This window comes from Anomaloglossus baeobatrachus, chromosome 10, assembly GCF_048569485.1.
Source record: "Anomaloglossus baeobatrachus isolate aAnoBae1 chromosome 10, aAnoBae1.hap1, whole genome shotgun sequence".
Lineage (NCBI taxonomy): Eukaryota > Metazoa > Chordata > Amphibia > Anura > Aromobatidae > Anomaloglossus > Anomaloglossus baeobatrachus.
In genome coordinates, this window is record NC_134362.1 from 39195422 (window position 1) to 39222526 (window position 27105).

A 27105-nucleotide genomic window follows, 5' to 3' on the forward strand; every position below is an offset into this window, starting at 1 on the left:
AATGTCGCCCTCAGATGTTGTTGATCCAGTCCTAGCTTATCAAAAGCCGTGCGAGGAGCTCTGGAAGGTAAGAGGATCACGAGCCTCTCATCTAGCCGCCAGGTACCCCTAACCTCTACGCTGGAGATGAGTGGATCAATTCATGGAATTCTGGTTCAGTGTCTAGAATGGAGGGACCACGAATTTCCTACCTTCAGGCGCAACCGATGTGACATTTGATGTCATAGGGTTGGCGCAACGTCACACTCAGATGATGTTGATCTAGTCCTGGCTAATCAAAAGCCACGCCGTGAACTCTGGAAGGTAAGACATTCACAGGCCTCCTGTCTAGCCGCCAGGTACCCTTAACCTCTACGTTAGAGTCTCGTGAATCAATCCACTCATCTCTTTTGAAGAGCAATTTTATTTTGTCCATAGCTGTCTGTGAATGAAAGTCTTGAAGCCCCTCACCAGCTCCTTGTTCCTTACACTGTATATTAGAGGATTGCTGAATGGATTCATCACCATATTTATCAGAGATTTAAACTTGTTTGCATTGTGAGAATTATCCCCAGAAGGGGCTAAGTATAAAGCGATCAGAGCTCCGTAGTAAATGACCACGAGGAGCAGATGAGTGCTGCAGGTAGAGAAAGCTTTTTTCCTTCCGGTGATGGATGGTATGTTGAGGATGGTAATCACGATGCATGTATAGGATACTAGTACAAACAGAAATGGCAGCAGTATTGCAATGACCGATAAAAATAAATCTTGCCAAATTATGATGAAAGTATCAGATGACGCCAGTTCAAGTATAGGCGATAAGTCACAAAAGAAATGATCGATGATATTGGAGTCACAAAACTTCAAGTGAAAAATAAAAATGACTTCTACAGAATCAAGTACGAAAGCGAGCGACCAAGACAGATAGACCAACTGGTGACAATGTTTAATGCTCAGAAGTGAAGAGTATCGTAAAGGGTCACAAATGGCCAAATACCGGTCATAGGCCATGACGGTTAAGAGGAAAGACTGAACTATCCCCAGAAAACTGTACATGTAAAACTGAAAAATACAACCCACCATAAGTAACTGTCCGGTCTCCCACCACGTAACGTACAACAATTGTGGAACGACAACAGACGAAAACAGAAAGTCGCAGAAGGCAAGATTCTGAAGAAAGATGTACATGGGGTGTCTGAGATTTTTAGCAATCAGCACTGTAAGGACGACCAGAAGGTTTCCTACTAATATAACAATATAGACTAATAGTAAGATCACAAACAACGGGATCTTGAAGTTTTGAAGGTCTTGGAACCCCAGAAGTAACACATAAGTGACCGTGGTGTGGTTGTCCTCACACATGCCGGGGGACTCCAAGATTTCAAAACCTGTTAAATGATAAAATAGTATGAAATTAAAGGATAAAACATTGAGTGGATAAAGTCAATAAATAATACAAGTCATCTGTCACAACAAAAGAATTCCTAGATTTGCTAACTTTTGGGATCTCAGAAATGTATTGATGCTTGTGGACCCTTCTGTTACTAGCTCAAGAAAGCTTGGTGTAATGCTTAAGTTATCTGGAATCATATAGTATTATTGCCATGTACACAGGATCGGAGAACAAGAAATGTTTGTTTTGTGTTATTTTGTCAAATCCTATTTGTTCTATCGATCTAGAAATAGAAGCAGCACTTTTCCATACAAAGATGCATGCAAAGCCTCCAAAGATATGTCCCGCTTGGACTGGTGAGTGTCCGACACATTGCGTGAAAGATGCGTACAGACCAAGAACTGTCCGGTGCACGGCGAAATACACGGGTATCAATGGGAATAACCCTGATGATAGAGAGCAGGGGATGGGCCTCCTCCTGACACTAACCTGTGTCTGGTCCCTGAGCTCCCCTAACATTCCTATACGAGCCCTTCCCCTTGTTGACGTCCTCTCACCCTGGAGAGTGATAAAGCCAGTGAATGTGCTATAGTTTACCACTATGGTAACGGCACACAGGGGAATTGTCATGATTCACGTATGACTCTGATTGTCCAGAGGCATTGTATGTGTTTGTTTTCCTGCTGTCTGCATTCTTTGGGGTTAGGTCCAATGGAAGGAGCCTATTCTGTCATGCCTCGTTGGAACTGTTTTCCTTGGTATGCCGCCAGTGATAGTTCCTGCTCTGCAGTGTGTACTTCTGGTTCCTGTGAGTCTGTTCTGATTCTGCCCGCTACCTAGTACTCCTTTCCCTGACCTCCGTCCTTCATGTCCTTTCTTACCTCCTTGTCTCCCTAACCCGCTCTCTGCTGTGTTATCCCGTCTCCACTAGCTCCTCTATACGTACTTGTCCTCTCAGTTTCCGATCCCAGCTTGCTATTTGACGATGGCTTTGCTTCCCTCTGGCTCCTGACGATACCTCCTTGCTTCACGACCCTCGGCTCTCACTTGACTCCAGCTCCACTTACCCCTCCGTACCTATGTGACTTCCCGACAATGACCTTCGGCTTGATTGACCATTCTTCCATGGATACTAGTGACCTCTAGTGGGCTTGCGCCTAACTACACTTAGAAGCACTACATCCTGCCTGAGTACTCCCCCTGGTGGTAGCATCACAGTAAGGAGGACAAACAGGGGGACATAAGCAAAAGGATGTACAAACACACTTCACTGCTGCAGCCAGACACCAAGGCTACAGCCAACTAGGCTCCAAAAGTGTACCGTGACATTGCTGTGTGTATTATCCCTGTATGGCAACATAACTGTGTGCATTATCTCTTTACTGTGACACCACTGTGTGAATTATCCCTGTACTGTGACTTTAACCCTTTGCTGTAACTTCAATTTGTGCGTGATTTCCATTCTTTTCTTTTGGGAGACTAAAATAGTCATAACAGTTTCTTGTCCTTCTGCTGCAGGTGATCCTAGTGGTGTAGGGCTCCATTCCAAGTTTTGCTATTGAACCCCTTGGTTGTTTATGCCCCTAAGAGTGTATAACTGCAGCCTTATATTTTATGCCCTAGGCTTCTGTTTATAAATAAATTGTATAGTAATCTCCATTGTTTGTAAAGTAAAATGAATTACAAAGATATACATACTAACAAAGTAAGAATACTCAATATCTAAGACGCTCGGCATGGATTGTTAATTAAAATGTTATAATTTGTCACTTACCAATCTGTAATAATAGGAGCTTAGAATATAAAACAGATAGTGAAGTTGATAATAGTCACACATGCTCGGTTCTTTCCTTATTATTAGCTTTTACTATTACTGTGCGCTTATATACTACATTCTATTACACACGGGAGACGATGTTTGTTTGTTTGTTTCTATTAATGTCTGGAAAACATGTTTTACCTCCCCACAGGATTATTAGCCACAAAACAAGAAGATTCAATTTAAAAAAAACTATTTTAATTGCCAATTTACATAAAGGCCAGGACCAATGATCAACAAAGCAACAAATGAATCATTGAAATAATGAATGTGTTCAACCAAAATAAAGGGAAGCTGAGTGGTCATCTCACTTCTGTTGGATATTTTTTATTCCCAATATATAATACTTTCTAACGACATATAGGGCAACATGATGAAGTATATTGTAGAATGTATTCTGTACAGGATTTTTGGCAACTATATTGTATGTCTTGGAAACCTCTTCAAGGGAAACTCCATGTTTTCTCATGTAAATTGTTTCCATCAACTATGGACAATAGAGGATTGCAGACAATAACACTGTCCCCATTGGGGCTCACTATCTAAATTTCCTATCACTATGTCTTTGGAGTGTGGCAGGAAACCGGAGAACCCAGAGGAAACCCACACAAACACGAGGAGAACATACAGTTAGGTCCAGAAATATTTGGACAGTGACACAATTTTCGCGAGTTGGGCTCTGCATGCCACCACATTGGATTTGAAATGAAATCTCTACAACAGAATTCAAGTGCAGATTGTAACGTTTAATTTGAAGGTTTGAACAAAAATATCTGATAGAAATTGTAGGAATTGTACAAATCACCAAACGCTGGGTTTCCTCCTTCTTAATGCTTTGCCAGGCCTTTACAGCCGCAGCCTTCAGGTCTTGCTTGTTTGTGGGTCTTTCCGTCTTAAGTCTGGATTTGAGCAAGTGAAATGCATGCTCAATTGGGTTAAGATCTGGTGATTGACTTGGCCATTGCAGAATGTTCCACTTTTTTGCACTCATGAACTCCTGGGTAGCTTTGGCTGTATGCTTGGGGTCATTGTCCATCTGTACTATGAAGCGCCGTCCGATCAACTTTGCGGCATTTGGCTGAATCTGGGCTGAAAGTATATCCCGGTACACTTCAGAATTAATCCGGCTACTCTTGTCTGCTGTTATGTCATCAATAAACACAAGTGACCCAGTGCCATTGAAAGCCATGCATGCCCATGCCATCACGTTGCCTCCACCATGTTTTACAGAGGATGTGGTGTGCCTTGGATCATGTGCCGTTCCCTTTCTTCTCCAAACTTTTTTCTTCCCAACATTCTGGTACAGGTTGATCTTTGTCTCATCTGTTCATAGAATACTTTTCCAGAACTGAGCTGGCTTCATGAGGTGTTTTTCAGCAAATTTAACTCTGGCCTGTCTATTTTTGGAATTGATGAATGGTTTGCATCTAGATGTGAACCCTTTGTATTTACTTTCATGGAGTCTTCTCTTTACTGTTGACTTAGAGACAGATACACCTACTTCACTGAGAGTGTTCTGGACTTCAGTTGATGTTGTGAACGGGTTCTTCTTCACCAAAGAAAGTATGCGGCGATCATCCACCACTGTTGTCATCAGTGGACGCCCAGGCCTTTTTGAGTTCCCAAGCTCACCAGTCAATTCCTTTTTTCTCAGAATGTACCCGACTGTTGATGTTGCTACTCCAAGCATGTCTGCTATCTCTCTGATGGATTTTTTCTTTTTTTTCAGCCTCAGGATGTTCTGCTTCACCTCAATTGAGAGTTCCTTAGACCGCATGTTGTTTGGTCACAGCAACAGCTTCCAAATGCAAAACCACACACCTGTAATCAACCCCAGACCTTTTAACTACTTCATTGATTACAGGTTAACGAGGCAGACGCCTTCAGAGTTAATTGCAGCCCTTAGAGTCCCTTGTCCAATTACTTTTGGTCCCTTGAAAAAGAGGAGGCTATGCATTACAGAGCTATGATTCCTAAACCCTTTCTCCGATTTGGATGTGAAAACTCTCATATTGCAGCTGGGAGTGTGCACTTTCAGCCCATATTATATATATATAATTGTATTTCTGAACATGTTTTTGTAAACAGCTAAAATAACAAAACTTGTGTCACTGTCCAAATATTTCTGGACCTAACTGTATAAACTCCTTGCAGATGTTGTCCTTGGTGGGATTTAAACTCAAGATCTCAGTGCTGTAAAGCCACTGTGCTGCCATAGATATATATACCCCCATGGGTAAATATTTATCAGCTCTTGCACTTAGTGCATAGGCTTTACCAGATGTAGGACTCCCACACTTTTTAAAATTGACCAACAATTTATTCTGAGGCCCCTCTCTACGTGTCTTCCAGGTTGTATTGCAATCCGTCCTATAAATTTAGCCCAAATTGACTGCTTGCCCTGGAAATGGTTCCATTTAGGCTTGTGGACACTGAGGTCTTCTACAACTTCATGGTGGTGGTCTTTCCTTGGTATTCAGTCCCCAGCCACCACTATTTTTCCCCACTTTACACAAGCATATGTCCCATAACATAACCTGTGCCCTGACCATTGCATTTACTGGGAAGGTCCACTTAACCACCGATATGTGGACAAGTGCTTGTGGCTGGGACTGAGTCAGACTAGGAAACGTGTCACCTGCTTCCAACACCCAGGACTGAGAGTCCTAGTTCCATCAGGGTTCCCCCACCTCCTACACTAGTTTCTGCACCTCCTCCTCCTCCACCATATCCACAGGGTGATCATGTGACCCGCACTCTCAATTTTTAAATTGGTATATATAATGCCCTCCATCATAATTTTTAGAGGTCTACTTCTAAAATTATCTTACATTCATATATGTAGTCCCCCATGGTAAATGTTTTTCAGCTCTTGCACTTAGTTCATATGTTGCGAGCGGGGGCCACTGCCGCTTCTCTGGGCCCGCTCGAGTTCGCTGCTGCAGCTCGAGTGGTGACCGGACCCGGGCTCACATGGCCGTCCGTCCTCACAACCGTTGTAAAGGGGGTATTTACAGGGGATGTGTTGTGTCGGTGACGCCACCCGTGGGTTGCGGTGAGGGATGGTGACACCGCCGCTGCATTTCAAAGTTAGATAATAGTAAAATGCTATAAGCATACCAAAAAACATTGAAGCATACAATGAAAAATGCCACTTGCTAACTTGAAAGGTGAATAATGAAATGCATACCTGCCATGAATATTAGGAAAAAGGAGATATTTAGCAATCGCATTGATCAATATAACTGAGCCCCAAAACCTCGTCAAGGCATATCTCTATATTGGGGTCCCTAGCTCTATGACCCTAACTGTGTGTCATCTCATTGCAATTAAAAACTGCTGTGTGTGGAGAGGGGTAACCAAGGACTTTCTTATATAGGAGATGGAAAAAACATGGCCGAAAAAGGCGGAGTTGTGTTCACATTCAGAAAAAAAACTTCATAATACTAAATAGGATAACTGAAGTGAGCACTAATATATATTTTATGAGTGCAAGCCAAAAAAAAAAACATAGTACATAAGGATAAGGCTGCACATCAAAGTTAGATAATAGTATAATGCTATCAGCATACCGAAAAACGTTGAAGCATACAATGAAAAATGCCACTTGCTAACTTGAAAGGTGAATAATGCTCACTTCAGTTATCCTATTTAGTATTATGACGTTTTTCCTAATATTCATGGCAGGTATGCATTTCATTATTCACACTTTCAAGTTAGCAAGTGGCACTTTTCATTGTATGCTTCAATGTTTTTCGGTATGCTTATAGCATTATACTATTATCTAACTTTGATGTGCAGCCTTATCCTAATGTACTATGTATTTTTTTGGCTTGCACTCATAAAATATATATTAGTGCTCACTTCAGTTATCCTATTTAGTACCGCCACTGCATTGTGATGGGGCGCCCGGGGCTGATAGAGCAGGGCAGCAAGAGGGGATCCCCTCCACGGGTAGGGGAGGTGTAGTCTCGGGGCCCGCGGTCGGAACACGGGAGTAATGGCTGCTGGAGGTGGTGCACCGGATTGGACCGGGGGTCAGTGGTGTACTCAAAGTTCAGTAATTTCACACAAGTCCAGTGGTAAACCAAGTTGCCAGTGACCGGCTGCCGTTGGAGGGTGTATTCGGGTCCCAGACCCGGGATAGTGAACAGGTGTCCCTTCCTCCTGCACGCTGTGTTTTTCTCTCTTGTTGGATGACTTTGCATGGAATGGAGAAGTCCATTTCCGGTTCTGTGTGTATTTGGGAGCTGTGGCCTGTGAAATCTGACCCTTGGGATCTCTGTGGCTCTGACGGACACCCTATCCCCCTGCGTTGGGCTTCCGTTTCGCTCTCTGGGCTTCGGAAGAACAAGGCCTGAAACCTCGTCCTCTGCTGGTTCATTAACAAGGGGGCATGCGACCTTCCTCGTCCTAGGGTCCAGACACCCCGTCTGTGCACGGCCTCTGGACCGGATTCCCGCTGTCGGCACCGGCGGGCTACGACCCTGCCCCGGTCCACTTAAGGTTTCCCGCGACCGGATCTCCGTCGCCTGTGGCCCTGTTCACTGTCTGCCACCTAGCCGGGTAGTCCAAGGGCTCCTACCCCTGACTACACTGCACAGTCTGCGCCTGACTTCCACTTGACTGTCTTAAACTCCAACTCAAACTCCAACTGACGTGTTCCCGCCCCTGACACCTCAGGACCCCTAGGTGGGCGTTCTCATCCGCCTGATTAAACCTGACAGAGCACACCTGTGAAGTGAAGACCATTTCCGGTGACTACCTCTTGAAGCTCATCAAGAGAATGCCAAGAGTGTGCAAAGCAGTAATCAAAGCAAAGAAGAACCTAGAGGGAGAGTGTGTGAAAGACAGAGAGAGAGAGGGGGAGTGTGTGAGAGACAGAGAGAGAGAGAGGGAGTGTGTGAGAGAGGGAAAGTGATAGAGTGGGAGAGTGTGAGAGACGGCGAGTAAAAGAGAGAGGGATAGAGGGAGAGTGTGAGAGGGAGAGTGTGTGTCGCGGGCGGAGGGGGCGCGCTTACCACGCTTGGGTCCGGGGCTTCTGCTGCTGCTCGGTGGCTCGAGAGGTGGGCCGGACCCGGGAACTCAAGCAGCGCTCCTCGTCCACGCGTGAAAAGGGGGTGGTTTGTTTTGGGAGATAGTTCGTGACGCCACCCACGGGTCATGGTGATAAAGGGCACCACCGCTGCTGGTGACTGGGATCCCGGGAGCGATGGTAGGGAGCAGCTAGGATGTTGTCCCCTCCGTGGGTAGGGGTTGGTGATCCCGGGGCCCGGTGGTGTAACGGGGAGGCTGGATGGCTGAGGTGCAGGGTTGCAGGGGCAGCGCAGCGCGGTGCCGGATGGCACTGTTGTACTCACTCAGACACAGATGCACAAAGTCTCTGGTAAACCAAACGGCTGGATGGACGGGTCCCGCAGCCGGCTGCAGTGTTTGTGCTCTCCCCGGACAGTGTGATGGTGGCTGTCTTTCCCTGCACCTTGTCAGAATGTTCTGACTCCTGTGGTTGCCCACCGGTAGTCCGCTCCCCGGCGTATAGGTACCGAAGGAGCCCGTTTTGCCCGCAGGTGCTGGTCCTTGGATCTCTAGCCTATGGCGGTGGCTGTATATCCTCACGGTGTGGACTGTTGCCTTCTGTCGGGTCTTGGTTCTTGGGAAACCCCTGGAGTTCTGGTCACACTCGGATTTGACCGTTGTCGGCGGCTGTAAGCCTAGTTGGGGTCCGATGGCCCTGCCTGTGTGCTTAGCTTCACTCCACTCCCTGGCCACCGCCCGACCCCGGTCCTTCGGTTCCGTAGAGATCCACTAACTCCTCCAGACGGCCACCACCGTCTGCCAACCTTGCTGTTTGTGTCTGGGCCCCTACCCAGGCACCGACAGTTTCTGACCTCTCACTCGCACTGTCTGCTCGAATCTGTCTCTTTTCCCGCCTCCAGGCCTGTGAACTCCTCGGTGGGCGGGGCCAACCACCTGGCTCCGCCCCACCTGGTGTGGACATCAGACCCTGGAGGGAGGCAACAAGGGTTTTTGTTTGACTGGTGTTACTATCCAGGGGAAGGGGTGTGTGTGGTGTTATGTCTGTGACTACCTGGCTAGTCCAGGGCGTCACATGTGTGAGAGACGGAGAGAGAGAGAGGGGGAGTGTGTGAGAGAGGGAAAGTGATAGAGTGGGAGAGTGTAAGAGAGAGAGGGATAGAGAGAGAGTGTGAGAGGGAGAATGAGAGAAACAGATAGCGGGAGAGAGAGGGAAAGAGACAATTACTATCCTGGGCAACACCATGTACTACAGCTAGTTTCTTATAATCTTTCATAAACTCTTTTTACTTTAATCTCACTTCAAGAGATGATCAAATTTATTTTATTAGAATTTAATTCTCCTTGAATTTTACAAATATTACAAATATTGGTATTCTCCAGAAACTCATATTTTTGTTATTTACAGAAAAACATGACTGATATTTAGCTGATTCATAGAGGGCTGACAAAAAGTAAAAAAGTAAAAAAAAAATGAATGTAGAGTGAAGTAGGCTGAAGAGAATGTGCATGATGGGGGAAGGCAAAAGAAGAGGCGTGGAGGACCAGACAGTGGGACAGGTGAGCAGGGACATGAGTAATCTTTTTTTTTTCTTATTTTTGGGTGTACTATGCTTTGGCGTCTTTAGAAATCCAAGAGAATAAGGAACATTCAATTTGAATCAAATAACTTAGATTTCCCTGTAAAATTTGAGTGATTTGCAGAATTGGAATCTCTGAAGATGCGCTCTGAGGTTTTTGCTTCCTCATCTGACAGCAGCATGATGTAGGGACAGAGGCCCTGATTCCAATGATATATCACATAGTTTACTGGGTGCAGCAGTTGTGATACAATCAGAGTTCTTAGATGTACCAGAGCTCAGTCAGCTAGCCCCGCCCACACCACAGCTCTCTGTTCATTATAGATCAACAGTGAGCTGCTTATCAGAGGTGGGAATGTGGTGGACAACTTCTCATGAGCCCTGTGATGGTCTTAGCAGTGATAATCATATGGTGATAAAACCTTCATTGTAAGTAAACCATAACACACAGCCTGATAAGTGACACATGGCTGAATTCAGTGTTTTAACCCCTACATCATGCTGTCCTCAAATTACATACTTAAACCCTTTCACTGTGAAACCAGAGACATTTTCTTTCAACCATTATTTTCCATATGAATCATAGCAACCAGATTTTGAAATCTGTTGTAAATAGAAGAATAAAGATATTGAAGAGTGGATTTAGAGATTAGATAAAACTGATAAAGTTTGTCCAAAGGTTCACTGCATGAGACAGTAAAGAAAAAAACACCGAAAAATTGCACTACAAAATTTACTCTAGAAAATTATTGGTCATGGAATTAATCTTCATTGGGTTATTTCTTCTTTCATTATTTCATTATTATTTCATCATGTCATTATTACTTTTCATTATTTCTTCTTTCGGGTCTAAATTAAAAGATCTTGCACAAATATATGAAATTCTGCTCCAACGTCATGTAAAATGTGCAAAAACATTTTAATAATGAAAAATGGTTTAGAGAAAACGGGTTAAACGCTGCGCTAAAAACCACAAATCCAGGACATATCATGAATTCCTTTTTCTTTATTTTCCCAGGTCAATGCGTTTCAAAGACATCTCCGTCTTCTTCATCAGGACAAACATAAAAGGAACGGCTGATGAAGACGACGGAGATGTCTTTGAAACGCGTTGACCTGTGAAAATAAAGAAAAATCATATGTCCTGGATTTGTGTTTTTTAGCGCAGCATTTGACCCGTTTTCTGTAAACCATTTTGTTATTATTTACCGCTCGCATCGGGGCTGCTGCTTACCACCATTCTATTTATATTGTGCTTTCAAGGTGTTGTGCCTGTCATAACTACAGCAGGTGAGTACCTGTCCCATTACCTGTGTTTAACCCTATATCGGATAAAACCCTATGTGCGCTTCTTTTCCACAGTTTTTCAGCTAAAAACCTTTTAAAACTGTAATCGGAGCACAATTTTCAACCACAAACAACAAGGTATTAGCAAGGAAAGAATAGAGATGAGTGGATCGATTCATGGAATTCCAATTGAGCGTCCAGAATGGAAGGACCACGAATTTCCTACCTTCTGGCGTAACCAAAGTGGCATTTGATGTCTTAGAGCTGGCGCAATGTCACACACAGATGATATTCAGCCAGCCCTGGCTAATCAAAAGCTACATGGTGAACTCTGGAAAGTAAGAGATTCATGAGCCTCCCATCTAACCACCAGGTACCCATAACCTCTACGCTGGAGATGAGTGGATCAATTCATGGAATTCCGGTTGAGCATCCAGGATGGAATGCCCATGAGTCTCCTACCTTCTGGCGTAACTGATGTCCCATTTGATGTCTTAGGGTTGGCGCAATGTCACACTCAGATGATGTTGATCCAGTCATAGCTAATCAAAAGCTGCGCCGGGAACTCTGGAAGGTAAGAGATTCATGGGCCTCCCATCTAGCCGCCAGGTACTCCTAACTTCTACGTTGGAGATTACTGGATTGATTCTCAGAATTCCAACTGAGCATCCAGGATGGAATGCCCATGAATATCCTACTTTCTGGCGTAACCGTTGTGTCATTTGATGTCTTAGGGTTGGCGCAATGTCGCACTCAGATGATGTTGATCCAGTCCTGGCTAATCAAAAGCCGCACGGGTAACTCTGGAAGGAAAGAGATTCACGAGCTTCCCATGTAGCCGCCAGGTACCTCTAACCTCTACGGTGGAGTTGAGTGATTGACTCTCGGAATTCTGGTTGAGCGTCCAGGATGGAATGCCCACGAACCTTCTACTTTCTGATGTAATCAATGTGACATTTTATGTCTTAGGGTTGGCGCAATGTCGCACTCAGATGATGTTGATCCAGTCCTGGCTAATCAAAAGCCGCACGGGGAATTCTGGAAGGGAAGAAATTCACGAGCCTCCGGTCTAGCCACCAGGTACCTCTAACCTCTACGGTGGAGATGAGTGGATTGACTCTCGGAATTCTGGTTGAGAGTCCAGGATGGAATGCCCACGAACCTCCTACCTTCTGGCATAAAAGATATGACATTTGATGTCTTAGGTTTAGCACAATGTCAAACTCAGATGATGTTGATCCAGTCCTGGCTAATCAAAAGCTGTGTCGGGAACTCTGGAAGGTAAGAGATTCACGAGCCTCCCATCTAGCCGCCAGATACCCCTAACATCTACACTGGAGATGACTGGATTGATTCTCAGAATTCTGGTTGAGCATCCTGGATGGAATGCTCACAAATCTCCTACTTTCTGGTGTAACCGTTGTGTCTTAGGGCTTGCGCAATGTCACACTCAGATGATGTTGATCCAATTGTGGCTAATCAAAAGCCGCGCCGGGAATTCTGGAGGGTAAGTGATTCATGGGCCTCCCATCTAGCCATCAGGTACCCCTAACCCCTATGTCGGTGTCCCATGAATCATTCCACTCATCTCTAGTGAAGAACAACTTTAGTTTGTCCATAGCTGTCTGTGAATGAAAGTCTTGAAGCCCCTCACTAGCTCCTTGTTCCTTACACTGTATATTAGAGGATTGCTGAATGGAGTCATCACCGTATTTATCAGTGATATATACGGTATATATCACCGTATTTTAACTTGTTTTCATTATGAGAATTATCCCCAGAAGGGGCTAAGTATAAAGCGATCAGAGCTCCGTAGTAAATGACCACGAGGAGCAGATGAGTGCTGCAGGTAGAAAAAGCTTTCTTCCTTCCGGTGATGGATGGTATGTTGAGGATGGTAATCACAATGCATATATAGGATATTAGTACAAACAGAAATGGCAGCAAAATGGTAACAACTGATAAAAATAAATCTTGCCAAATTATGACGGAAGTATCAGATGATGACAAATTAAGTATAGGCGATAAGTCACAAAAGAAATGATCGATGATATTGGAGTCACAAAACTTCAACTGAAAGAGAAAAATGACTTCAAGAGAATCAAGTATGAAAGCGAGCGACCATGATAGATAGACCAACTGGTGGCAATGTTTAATGCTCAGAAGTGAAGAGTATCGTAAAGGGTCACAAATGGCCAAATACCGGTCATAGGCCATGACGGTTAATAGGTAACACTGAACTATCCCCAGAAAACTGTACATGTAAAACTGAAAAATACAACCCACCATAAGTAACTGTCCGGTCTCCCACCACGTAATGTACAACAACTGTGGAACGACAACAGACGAAAACAGAAAGTCACTCAAGGCAAGATTCTGAAGAAAGATGTACATGGGGTGTCTGAGGTTTTTAGCAATCAGCACTGTAAGGACGACCAGAAGGTTTCCTACTAATATAACAATATAGACCAATAGTAAGATCACAAACAACGGGATCTTGAAGCTTTTAAGGTTTTGAAACCCCAGAAGGAGCACATATGTGACCGTGGTGTGGTTGTCCTCACACATGCCGGGGGACTCCAAGATTTCACGATTTCAAAACCTGTTGAAAGGTAAAATAATTTGAGATTTAATGGTGAACAATGACTGTCCGAAAGCAATTTTCTATTTAAGCAGTAGTGCCTTTACATGTAGACATACGGGCTGATTTATGTCCCATCTCACCCATTACAATCTAAATTAGCTAATACTATGTTTCCCATGAAAATAAGCCCTACTGTGAAAATAAGCCCTAGCAGGAATTTTCATCCTTTGTGGAATATACTTAAAATATAAGCCCTACCCCAAAAATAAACCCTAGTCGTGCTTCAATAATGAAGGGTCCATGCAGCTAAAAAAGTTAAAGAATACAGCAGGACTCTTCAGTAAAGAAAGCAGACATCCCCAAAAGAGGGAAGACAGTCCCAAAAGAGAGGATAGCCCCAAAAGAAAGCAGACAGCCCCCCAAAAAAATTGCTCTCACCAAACACCGAACTACTACAGCAGGCATGTGCCGATGGTGGATGGGCTCTCCCACAGAGATCTGCGTTGCTGTCAGGTCCCACTCACACACACATTAGGTTCAGGGTCCCTCCAATCACTCTCTCACACATACACACACACACACACAGACAGACACACACACATATCAGATCTCAGTAACATTCCGGTCACACACACACACACACACACATACACACAAACACACATCCAGTGATTATGCTTCTGGCTAGCAGGGGGACCTGGGAGCATCCGCTGTAGAATGCAAAAAGACCTGGGAGGGATGACTGTGGACCTAAGAAGGACCTGAGATTGAGATTGCCCACTGTGAAATGCAGGAGGACCTAGAAGCAACCTCTGTGAAATGCAGGATGACTTGGGAGTGACTGCTGTGCAACACAGGAGGATTTGGGAGTGATAGCTGTGGTAGCAGGAGAACCTGGGAGTGACCGCTGTGGAACACAGGAGGACCTGGGAGTGACCTCTGTGTGTGGTATGCAGGAGGACCTGGGAGTGACCTCTGTGTGTGGTATGCAGGAGGACCTGGGAGTGACCTCTGTGTGTGGTATGCAGGATGACCTGGGTGTAACCTCTGTGTGTGGTATGCAGGAGGACCTGGGAGCGCCCTCTGTGTGTGGTATGCAGGAGGACCTGGGAGCGACCTCTATGTGTGGTATGCAGGAGGACCTGGGAGTGACCTCTATGTGTGGTATGCAGGAGGACCTGGGAGTGACCTCTGTGTGTGGTATGCAGGAGGACCTGGGAGTGACCTCTGTGTGTGGTATGCAGGATGACCTGGGTGTGACCTCTGTGTGTGGTATGCAGGAGGACCTGGGAGCGCCCTCTGTGTGTGGTATGCAGGAGGACCTGGGAGCGACCTCTATGTGTGGTATGCAGGAGGACCTGGGAGTGACCTCTATGTGTGGTATGCAGGAGGACCTGGGAGTGACCTCTGTGTGTGGTATGCAGGAGGACCTGGGTGTGACCTCTGTGTGTGGTATGCAGGAGGACCTGGGAGTGACCTCTATGTGTGGTATGCAGGAGGACCTGGGAGTGACCTCTGTGTGTGGTATGCAGGAGGACCTGGGAGCAACCGTTGTGGTACACAGGGGGATCTGTGAGTAACCGCTGTGAAATGCAGGAGGATCTGGGAGCGACCACAGTGGGACACAGGAGGACCTGGATAGGCTGGGGTGCTTGTATTCTCAGAGTGGAGAGACCCATGCTTTTTGGGCTACCCCCAGCCTAAAAATAGCAGCCTGCATTTTTACTCTAGGTTTTCACTTTAGCAATGCATGGAGTAAATTCCGGAATATAAAAAGGAATAATTTAGCTCCTGCAGTAAGGAGGATGAGGATATCCGTATGAGTTAAAACATCTCTTTATTGGTAAGCAATAAAATTCCATAAAAATCACTTTCGCGTTTCAGACAAATCCGCAGAAAGTCACAAGAAAATTTACATGAAAGAACACTAAGGAGCAAAAGCGCAAAAATAGAGTCTTATCTGGTATAAATGGAATAAAAGAGAAAGAGGTAATCTCACAAATGCACAGGACAGTGCAGAAGAAGGACAGAGGACGTGTCCACTCCGCGCTGCTGCTGAAGACTTAAGGGAAGATCCAGGATACACCAGTGGAGATAAGTGGTTTATATGCATTGCATTTCAAAGCCATTTCAAGCTTCTTCTTCAGGAAAGGAACCACTGCTTTGAAATGCATTGAATATAAACCACTTATCTCCACTGGTGTGTCCTGGATTTTCCTTTGGAAAGTTTCAGCAGCAGCGCGGAGTGAACATGTCTTCTGTCCTCTTTATAAAAATCTGCACGTAAGTTTTTTTTTTACAGATCAGCAAGAAAATCCGTAATAGATTTTTTCCGTAATTTGTGAAGTACCTGTATCCTTTTTTTTCTGGTTGTTATTCTTCTGCTATGACATCATGTAGTATATTTTCCCTGTACTTTCACATACAGTAACTCCTTGCATAATTTCTATACTTTATCATCACTAAGATTTCTTTTCTCATGTCCAGTTGTCATCTGTCTGTAAAAGATCCAGTTGTAAAAAATAATAGATCTATGAAAAATTGATCAAAAATGGATGTACGCTTTGGATTCCGTTTGGTATGCTTTTGTTCTATTTCTTTCATTCATTTTATTCAACCACCTTGCATTATACCTCTCTTGGCTGTGTGTCGTACCTTCAACAGTGCAGTAACAGTGTTCCCGAGTGACGTATGTAATGTGTGACACACGTGTTCAGATCAAGGGGCATCTGACGCACTTCAAAAACACCACCAACAAAAGGGGGAGGGAACACCGGGGTCATGATACAATGGAGGTCCCTGCCGCTAGGAAGAGGGGTGAGAGGGCACCTTCAGAACTCACCTCAAGCTGACTCCTGAGCCCCCTAGCGTCCGTATACAGGTTCTTTCAACCTGTCAGCGAGCAGGATATCTTGGACCCTCAGCTGGCCCTAAACGCACCCTGTCTAGGGAGTAGCCCGAGTTCACTAGACTCGACACTACACTAATAAACACGGAGAGAAAGAATAGACAGACAGGGGGGAATAAACGGAAGGATAAAATACACCAAACTTCACAGCAGTAGACAGATTTGAAAGTTGAAGATGGATGGGCACAGGACAAAACCTCAGCAGCTCCTTCCACCAGGCTGGCCAGAGTAGAATGAAATCTAAAGACTCCTGGGAAACCTCCGGTATTTAACCTAAATGGGCATGGACCTGCCCTGCTCAGAGCTGTTGGCAACAAAACCTGAAATTAACTCATGAGACACTAAAGTATAGGAAACCTTGAGGGGTCAAGATAGAGATGGGAGGCTCCAGTCCTAAGTCAGACTCTAGTCTCAAAACAGCAGGGAGATGACCGTGACACTACTGGACCTTTGAGCATAGCCTAAGTAGTTTATCTTTATATTTCTAGATCACTGTGGATATTATCCTCATACGGTAACATCATCTCAACTTCCGGCAGAAGGTGGTCATGGTGGAGTAGGGCTCCATGACAAGTTTTGATTTGGGGCCCTATGCTTCTTCCGCTCTTGAGAGTGTATAACTACAACCCTGATATTTTATGTCCTAAGCTTCTGTGTATAAAGAAATTGTATTGTCCCTTTTCATGAAAAGTAAAATTCATCATAAAATCATAAATACTGATAGTACACAGTAAAGTAACTCAATAGCCGAGGCGCTTGGATTTACTAAAAAATGGATCGTTAAAGAAAATAAAATTTGCCACTTACCGAATATTTGTAATATTAAGGGGTTTATAGTTTATAATATAAATATTGATTTTCCCTATTCTTCACTTTCCAAACCGTAAATCAAGATGATACTTTACTGTGCACACATGCGCGATTCTTCTTCTTATTAAGTCTTCTTATTATTGCGCTTTTATATACTTTCTACACACGGGAGATGATGTGTATTTCTATCTATGGCTGGATAATATGTGTAACAGTCCCAGGGGTTTATTAGTAATAAGGATACACTTTTAGAAACAATTTTAATGACCAATTTACATAAAGGCAGGAACAATTATTTACAAAGCAATACAATGTCTTATTAGTATTGTAAGAGAAACGGACGTGTAAATCTGAAAAACGGACAAAATGCTCCACAAGGAAAAAAAATGTAAAACTTTTTATACACTTAAGTATAAAATATATGAAATATATGTAGAATTTAACTAAAGGGAAACTACTCTGCTGTGATCAGTAATTTTTCTTCCTTAAAATACGACATATGAGCCCTTTTAGGGACATTCTCATGTTATTAAATTGCTTTAGTTAGTTAGACAGCATAACAATAAATAAGCAAGTTTGGAGTTGACTTTAATGTTTTTATTTGTGGTGTTTCTCCTGATATGAGAGCTTTCATCTTATATGGTGTAAAGTTTGTTTCCAAGGAGCTTGGCCATCAGAGATTAACCTTGCTGTAGTTACATTACGGAAGAGGAGGTAACTTCTGAGATCCCCATCAGCTCTTTGCAGTCTATTAATTTCTTTACAACAGATAGGTGCTCACTTCTCTTGCTCTGCCTCTCAATTCCTGACTGAGTTGCTCTTATCAGTCCTTTTTTATCACTTATCCACAATATCAGCAGTTTCCAAAGCTGCCTCTCAGCTCCTGACTGATCTGTTCCTATAAGTCCTTTATTATCACTTATCCACACCATCAGCAGTTTCCAAAGCTGCCTCTCAGCTCCTGACTGAGGTGCTCTTATCAGTCCTTTATTATCAGTTAGTCTCAACATCAGCAGTTTCCAAAGCTGTCTCTCAGCTCCTGACTGAGGTGCTCTTATCAGTCCTTTATTATCACTTATCCACAACATCAGCAGTTTCCAAAGCTGTCTCTCAGCTCCTGACTGAGGTGCTCTTATCAGTCCTTTATTATTACTTATCCACAACATCAGCAGTTTCCAAAACTGCCTCTCAGCTCCTGACTGAGCTGCTCTTATCAGTCCTTTATTATCACTTATCCAGAACATCAGCAGTTTCCAAAGCTGCCTCTCAGCTCCTGACTGAGCTGCTCTTATCAGTCCTTTATTATCACTTATAAACAGCATCAGTAGTTTCCAAAGCAATTCTTAAATCAGGGCTCTCACCTTCCTTGATCATGTGCTTGTTCAAATGTACTGTTATATCTATATGCAAAGATATTGATCACAGTATGCAATTCAGAACATTGCAAGTAGTAGAAGCAAGCTGATCAGAATTGTCACTCAAGGAGATGTGCCTGCCCCTCAAGCAACCAAGAGGTAAGGAAATTGCAGGGCTGTGACCTGCTTAAGAGAATACCACTTTAAAGGGTATTCTGAGGACTTAAAACTGTAGGACACATTGATTATTAATAAAGTATATCAGAACATAGATAATTTTTTGTATTTTGGGTTATCTAGCAATCATTTTATATGTCTTGAAAAATAAAGTGAAAACCATAGTTCAAAAAAAGTCCGGCTATTAAAGAAACCTCTGCTGCTGATATCATAGGAGCTCAGTGGATAAAGATATGGTTGTGATGTCTTAACACCTGAGCTGACTGATATCTACTTGTAATGTCACACGATCAGGGCCAAATGTCAGATGGGTGGGTGTGGCAATGTGCCACCTTGGCCAGAGTTTTCAAGATGTGTATATTGTTAACAACTGTGATAGACCATTGAGCCATCAACTCCCTACTCTATTGCCTACTTAGGCAGGCCTAGCGTTGCCAGCATATGGCCTGTGAGAGGCCATTGCCACACAAGGGATGTCAAGTGGCGCGATTAAATGATGTCTTGCACTGGGCCATAGGCTATAGTGAGGAGTAACGTATTAAGGGTGCTTTACACGCTGCGACATCGCTAATGATATATCGCCGGGGTCATGGTGTTTGTGACGCAGATCCGGCGTCGTTAGCGACATCGCAGCGTGTGACAGCTAGGAACGACGATCAACGATCGCAAAAACGGCAAAAATTGTTGATCGTTGACACGTCGCTCCTTTTCATAATATCGTTGATTGTGCATGCCACTGGCTGTTTGTCATTCCTGTGGCATCACACATCGCTATGTGTGACACCGCAGGAGCGACGAACATCTCCTTACCTGCGTCCACTGGCAATAAGGAAGGAAGGAGGTGGGCGGGATATTCCGTGCTCATCTCCTCCCCTCCTCTTCTATTGGATGGCTGCCGTGTGACGTCGCTGTGACGTCGCACGAACCGTCCCCTTAGAAAGGAGGCGGTTCACCGGCCACAGCGATATCGCAGGGAAGGTAAGTCCGTGTGACGGGTGATAACGATGTTGTGCGCCACGGGCAGCGATTTGCCCATGAAGCACAACCGACGGGGGTGGGTATGCACGCTAGCGATATCGGTAACGATATCGTAGCGTGTAAAGTGGGCTTTAGTGTCCGGTGTGGGAGCAAGGTGAGGTGAGTACTATTATTAATGTTGGCTGTGCTATAATATTTTTATAAACTAGAAAAATTGCCGGCACTTCCTAATCTCATAGTCTGAACTGGTACCTACTAAACATGACATAAAATATTCAAAAAATGCAGTTGCACTCAATTAAAGGGAAGGAGAAAAACAAGAATGTAGATGATGAATATTGGAATTTGAACACACATTACTGCTAAGAAAACTTGAAAAAAATGTTTAACTTTTTTTTTTTAAAATATGAGTTACTTAGCAAATAAAAGTGGCCAAATTTATCTGTGCCCAGACACCAACGTCAAGGTGTAACTCTAATCTGGGTCCTACTCTAAATGCTATACCTCTCTTGTCCAAACTGAACTATTATATGGGCTAGAATAGAACCTGCAAAAAAGAAAATTAAAAACACCTGAAATAACTGGGATGAGTGCGCAGACAAAGAACATGACTCCATAATACAAACTAGAAAAATTGTGGGCACTTCCTAATCTCATATAATAGTTCAGTGTAGACAAGATAGGCATAGCATTTAGAGTAGGACTCTAGAGTTACACCTTGACATTGGTATCTGGGCACAGATAAATTTGGCCACCTTTATTTGCTAAGTAACTCATATTTTCCAATAAAATATTTTCAATTTTTTTTCATGTTTTCTTAGGCGTAATGTTATTTTTGAATATTGCATGTCATGTTCAGTATGTACCAGTTCAGACTATGAGATTAGGACAAGTCAGTTCGAAACATGTCTACTGACCAGGTGCCTGATGGGGCTTTTTCTGCTCATTGAATGCTGTGATTTTATCATATTTTTCACAATAAATGCAAGCTTTTAGAACTCTGGTGCTGGAGGATCGTCTTTTTGTACATATCTAAGTGGTGAGAATGTCCAGGACTCCGGCCACCTATCTTCGAGACCGATGAGCGAAAATAAGTTTTTGTATTTTCATATTTTTTTCAGGTGGTTTGTGTAAAACCAATTAAAAATGTATTTGAATTTTAGGGTCCAGCAAATTTCCCAAAATTTTAAACACATTTGATTTCCATTGAACCAATTCGCACATCTATACTTCTTTTGAACAGTTTTCTTGAGTTTCATCTATTTTTATTCCAATACTGAAGGTATTATTCTCATTACATAGGTAGAAAAAATAGAAGGAATCGCAAGGTAAAGAACAAAATTTCAAAATACAAGGTGATAGAGAAGAAGAGCATAGCTGTGACACGCCCGCCCCGGGGCCTGGGTTACTTGTTACCGGGCCGCGGATCCATTTCTGGGACGCTGCGATTGGGGCAAGGTCCGGTTCCGTGACCTCGGCGGAGTCAGTTTAAGTAGGGATGATGATGGGGATGGTAGTTTGTGATGCCACCTGTGGTATACGGCAAGTTTGGAGCCGCCGGTGCGAGATGGGGACCTCTGGGGTAGATGGTGATGCAGCTTGGTTAGTGTAGCTCTCCACAGGCAGAGCTAGGCCCCAGGGCAGATGGGGGTAGTACTAGGTGATTGATGGAGGGACTTAACGTTGGGGTGCAGGACTGAAGACGCCGGTAATAATTGGACAACACAAGGGCCGTAGTTTCCTTTACCCTTTACTTGGTAGTTGATGGTACAGGCTCGGGAGACTGGTCCAGCAGGTAACAGAGATCCGGTCAGCCTGGAAGCAATTGAGGGGATCCACTTAACCAGGTGGGTTGTAGGCCTTCCTGCTTGCACTGTAATGTGTGGGTCCCTGTGGCTTAAAGCTATGCTGGAACTTTCTTCCTTATGTTGGTTCTGGTTCTCACCCAATGGCAGGCAGCGCGAGTCCTTTACTGGTGCCGCTTCTTCTATAATGGCTCCTGGCTCTATTATGCTGCTGTGCTCCGGGCACTCTGTGGACCAGAAGATCTGAAGTCTCTTGCCCTTCAGATTCTGCTGGTTGGGACTTTAGTATCCACGCAGCCTTGGACTCCAAAGTCCGGTTTTAAGCGCTCGGCCCTGAGGGAACTATGGTGTAGCTCTCTGCTCAGCGACCGTCTTCTCTCCACTCCTGTCTTGTTCTAACAGTCTAGTTTCACTTTTATGTGTCTGTGTGTTCCTAACTCCTCCTCCATGCCAGAATGCATAGCGAAAGCTCCCCTCAAACCGGGTTCTCGGGCTCCCCCTTCTGGTCTGCAGTAGGAAGTGTTGAGTGCTAGTGTACCTAGCAGGGGAGACCCCCCTTCTTGCTTCCAGGCATAGCATCACCCCCCTGTGGGGAGGGTAATGTTACTGTGACAACTAGGCCACTGGGGTGCCACACTGGTAACTGGTGGACAGTTTAGTCAAGGGCTAAAGTGATAGAAGTAAAAGATTCTGCTATTACAGGTAAATTACTTGTGAAAACTGTTCCTGCCTTTACAAATAGAAGTGTCAAGGACGATAATGTTGCCCCAAAAATGTTCATTACTTGAAATGAAGTCACAAATAGTGATGGCAGAACCTGAACTGTAAAGTTTTGGGTACATACCAGACACTTAGTATCTGTGCATGGACCCTGAACATTGACTGCTAATGGATGCATCAATTCTGCGTCAGATGCAGGCTGCTATTATTAGGCTGGGAGGGCCCAATAACCCCAAGCCTACCCAGCCTGAGAATACCAGCCCACACTCAGAAAAACCTGCTATAAGCTTTGGTTGGGGGCGTGTTCTTTTTTACTTTTAGAGCTGCTGCCTTTTTATGATTGGTCAACATCATAGAGGGTGATAAAGTACTTGCCATCAGTAAAAAAATGTCTGATAACACCCACTAGCCCTTTAAAATGTTAACTCGTCAGGTGCCAAATTCTCCGAATGCTAATATCTCCACAACTGAGAGGCAAATATGAAACATTTGGTGAAAGGCGTTCTTTAAAGATGGGTAGAAAATATTAGCTACATAATTTTTTATATTTTTATACACAAATATTAACATATTTCTCGTTGACATAGATGATTCATATTCCATATTCTGGGACAGTCTACTGTATAAATATAGAGGTGAGGTTAAAATGGATTATTTCTCAGTGCTGGATTATGCCGCCATTGTGACAGAGCAGCCTAGGAATCCTCTTATCACCCACTGCAATACAAGGTAGAATTGTAGCCCTTGGACCACTTTCTGCATTTTTTCCTGCTTTTTTCACCAATTGACTTCAATGGTGTCAGTGAAAAACGCAGGAAAAAACTCATGTGTAATGCACACGTTGATTTTTTGTGCGTTTTTATGTGTTTTTTTTTTACGTCACTGGGGTTCCCTGCAGCCATTTCCTCATCTCGCGGTCTTGACCGCGGGACTTTGTTGCAGTGAAGTCCGGTGACGTCACAAGGTGAATCGAGTTCATGCCTGAAGATCACCGGGGTTTCCTGCGGATGCACCAGCATGAACTCGGTTCACCTTGTTGTGACGCCACCGGGGTTCCCTGCACCTAGGCCTCGCGGTATTGAACGTGAGACCTTGCTGCAGGGAACTCCAGTGACGTAGGTGCCCTGGTCTTGAGGCGATCCATACCTTAGTAACCCGGGATCATCATGGTGATGACCCAGGGTTACCATGCCAGCAATCGGGTCCCTGTGATCGCACTACAGGGGCCCGATTGCCTGGGAGAGATAAGAAACTCCACACCCTGCCTCCTGAATGCTTCGATTGCACTGATGGGCACCCCTCCGGACAGCAAGAGCCAGGTTCCGGTTGTAAGATCAGCCGGTGACCTGGCAGTGACCACGGCGGGGGTACAGCGCGTGAACCCCCGCGGTCGCCATGACTAAAAACGCACAACAAGAAACATTGAAAAAAACGTGAGAAAAAACTCGCAAACGCAATAAAAATGCACATCTTTTCAGCTGCTTTCTTCCTGCCAAAACATGCAATTTAATTTGCAGATTTTCTGCACATAAAAACGCAACGTGGGCACAAAGCCTAACCCTTTCCCCTATTAGCTAATTTGGAGGTCATTGTGGATGAAAAAGTTTTGTACGAGTCTTCACTATTCATGAAAATAATAACCTTTGTTTTTCTGCTCATGTACGCTTATTGATAAGTTTCTTTAAACTCTGCAATATCTCTTGGTTCCTTAAACTGTAAATAATAGGATTAATAAATGGCGTTAACACAATGTAGATTAAAGACTTAAACTTAGACTGAGATGAATCTCCGGATGGCGCCATATAGATAGCAATCAGAGTGCCGTAGTAAATGGAGACAATCGTAAGGTGAGAGCTACAGGTGGAGAAAGCCTTCTTCCGTCCACTGATGGAGGAAATCTTGAGGATGGTAATAAAGATGCAGATATAAGATACAACGACAAATACGAATGGAAAAAAGATGGTAAAAAGGCAGATTACAAAATCCACCCAGGTTATCACAGAATAGTCTGAAGATGATATTTCAAGAATTTGCGCAATGTCACAAAAGAAATTGTCGATGTCTCCCGAATCACAAAACTGGAGCTGGAACATAAAAATAACCTCACTTGAGATAAGAACGTAGGAAAAAATCCAAGAAAAGCTCACGAGGTAGAGACAAGTTCTAACATTCATGATGGCGGCATATCGTAATGGGAGACAGATGGCGAGGTATCGATCATAGGACATAATTGTTAGTAAGAACGACTGTATGAACGCAAGAAAGCTGTGTAAATAATATTGAAGAATGCATCCAGTTATCGATAAGTGACCGCTGCCCCACAATACGACATGTAACAATGCCGGTAAGATGTTTGAGGTGAATAATACATCAACGATTGCTAGATTCTTGAGGAAGAAGTACATGGGATGTCTAAGATGATAACTGACCGATACTAATACAATGATAAGAAGATTTCCAGCCAATATACTTACGAAAATTGAAAAGACAAAGAAGAATAACAGAATATTAAAGTTGTAGTTGTAAAGGTTTTTGAAACCATGGAGAACAATATCCTTTACGATGGTGTGATTGTCTCCACACATGGTCCTAATGCATAATACTTTTTCCAGACCTGTAAAGGTAGATAAAATCAGAAATGTATAATTTAGCTTGATTGGTAAAGTATATGGATGAGGAAACATGCGTTGACAGGAAAAGTGACTGGGATGTCAAACAAACCAGAGGTCAGGAGCCAGGAGTTCACGTATGGAACACAAGGATGAAGCAAAGTCGAGGTCAGAGCACAATCTGAGGTCAGAAGCCAGGAAGTCACGTAAGGTACACTGGGCAGAAGTGGAGCCGAGATCAGGGTACAAGCCGGAGGTGAGTAGCTAGGAAGTCACGTAAGGTACACTGGGGGGAAACGGAGCTGAGGTCAGGGTGCAAGCCAGAGATCAGGAGCTGGGGAACAACGTCAGAGTCAGGGACAAGGGTGGAGAGGAGTAACAACAGGTCCAAGTTAGGAAGACAAGATCAAAACATAAGCAGGAGCCAGAGCACTTACTGCAGGCAGGAACTCCGGATGAGGTTGCTCCTTAATGAAGCAGAGCAGTCACCCGGAATGAGGTGCTTAGAGAGAGGCCCTTCACAACACCAGAGCAGGAACTGAGGACAGGAAACCACCCATCCACTGGCGCAAAATACAAAACAGAACACCGACTCTGCTAGAGAGTAGAGCGCCATGGATCAGAACCATGACACTGGTATCTTACAAGGAGGCGAATAAGTAGTTAAGGGGCATTGTTGTAGAGTATTCCTTGAGGCTCAGGAGCTTCAAAGTTCAACTGGCATTTTCATGGCAAAGGAGTGTCAATACTAAGTTGTCATGGGGTATGAAATGACAGAACAGGGGATAATAAGCTAACCCTCAGACTTGAGACCTTGTGCTGTCCATTATCTCAGACGTAGGCTTGACGGTAGCCAGGTCTGGACCCCCAGAATGACCCTGACTCCTGTCTGAGCTCTGATCTTACTCCCCTCTCCCTCACTCTTGGAGTTGGCTGGAAACACAGTAATAAAACCTCACAGAAACAACACGGACAAGGGAGAACAGAAACTCGTACACACTGCACTCAAACACAAAGGAGAGACTAAATGTGTACAGGGGAAGAAAGAAAATGGAAGAAACTAAACGTACAACAGTCGAACTTCCCCATCACTCAAAATAGCAACTACAGTTCACCATGGACTGGATCACCACAAAGACCGGAATTGCTGGAGCTATGCTGATGCTATAATCGGCACTGAGTAGCAAGGTTCAGAATTTTATATAGGAAGGAGATGGCTGTGATTGGAAATTAGCATTCTGAGTTCCTAGCAGAGTTTCTCAGGTCAGCAGGATTTAACTCCTGCAGGACTGAGGAACAGAGCACATGAAACAGCCGACGCCCAGCTCTGGCTGAACAACTAGGAGACATTATTTTTCCTGTGAGGTTCTGCAGTGTGAACTGAGCCTGACGCTGCCGTGACACCTAATGAGTCTGGACCTGAACACCGCATGACATAAATTGAGTAATGTGAGCCTTCATTCCAATCTACTTGACTCTGTCCTCGGAGCGCCGAGAAGGTAGTGATTATACTCAGGCATTTTATAACCATATACACTACTGACTACACTCTCCAGTGAGAGCTGAGAAGAATTAAGCAAAACCGAATAGGCACAAAACTCAGCCATGATCAAAACTTCTTCCATGTTACCATGACGTGCCGAAACGTTTAGGAAATGATAGATCCATTGTAAGTCGCACTTTTGCATGCATATAAACATGGATTAATAGACTCGTATGGAAAAAAACAGTATAAAGTGTTAACTCTTAAGACATGTATGAACCATCTCACCCTGAATAAGGCTTCTAATAGTCATTGGAACTGAAACACCACTCTTGCCCGATATGGTAATATGGTAATCAAAGTTGAAGGATTTTCCAGCCGGTTTTCAATTTAAAAATATTGATAGTCTTTATTCCAAGGTAATAAAATTTTTAGTCCCGGTACATCCCAAAAATACTAAATTTTTTTCCCAAGCATTTCAGAATAAAAGTGTTCATGCGTAAATAAGGATTTTGTTTTGTCTTAAATGCGTAGGAGAGTGTTAACGTACCAGAATTCAGAACATAGTAGATATACTCATACCT

General features: G+C 44.0%; 1 protein-coding gene across 1 annotated transcript; it reads right to left on the reverse strand.

Moving 5' to 3' along the window:
- Window positions 1-402: 402 nt before the first annotated feature.
- Window positions 403-13660, reverse strand: LOC142254319 (olfactory receptor 6C70-like). The gene is made up of 5 exons (XM_075325365.1): window positions 13379-13660; window positions 13071-13165; window positions 10870-10921; window positions 3147-3150; window positions 403-1367 (listed from the first exon to the last, which is right to left on the reverse strand). The coding sequence occupies exons 1-5, from the start codon at window positions 13658-13660 to the stop codon at window positions 403-405; spliced, it is 1398 nt and encodes a 465-aa protein (XP_075181480.1).
- Window positions 13661-27105: the final 13445 nt, after the last annotated feature.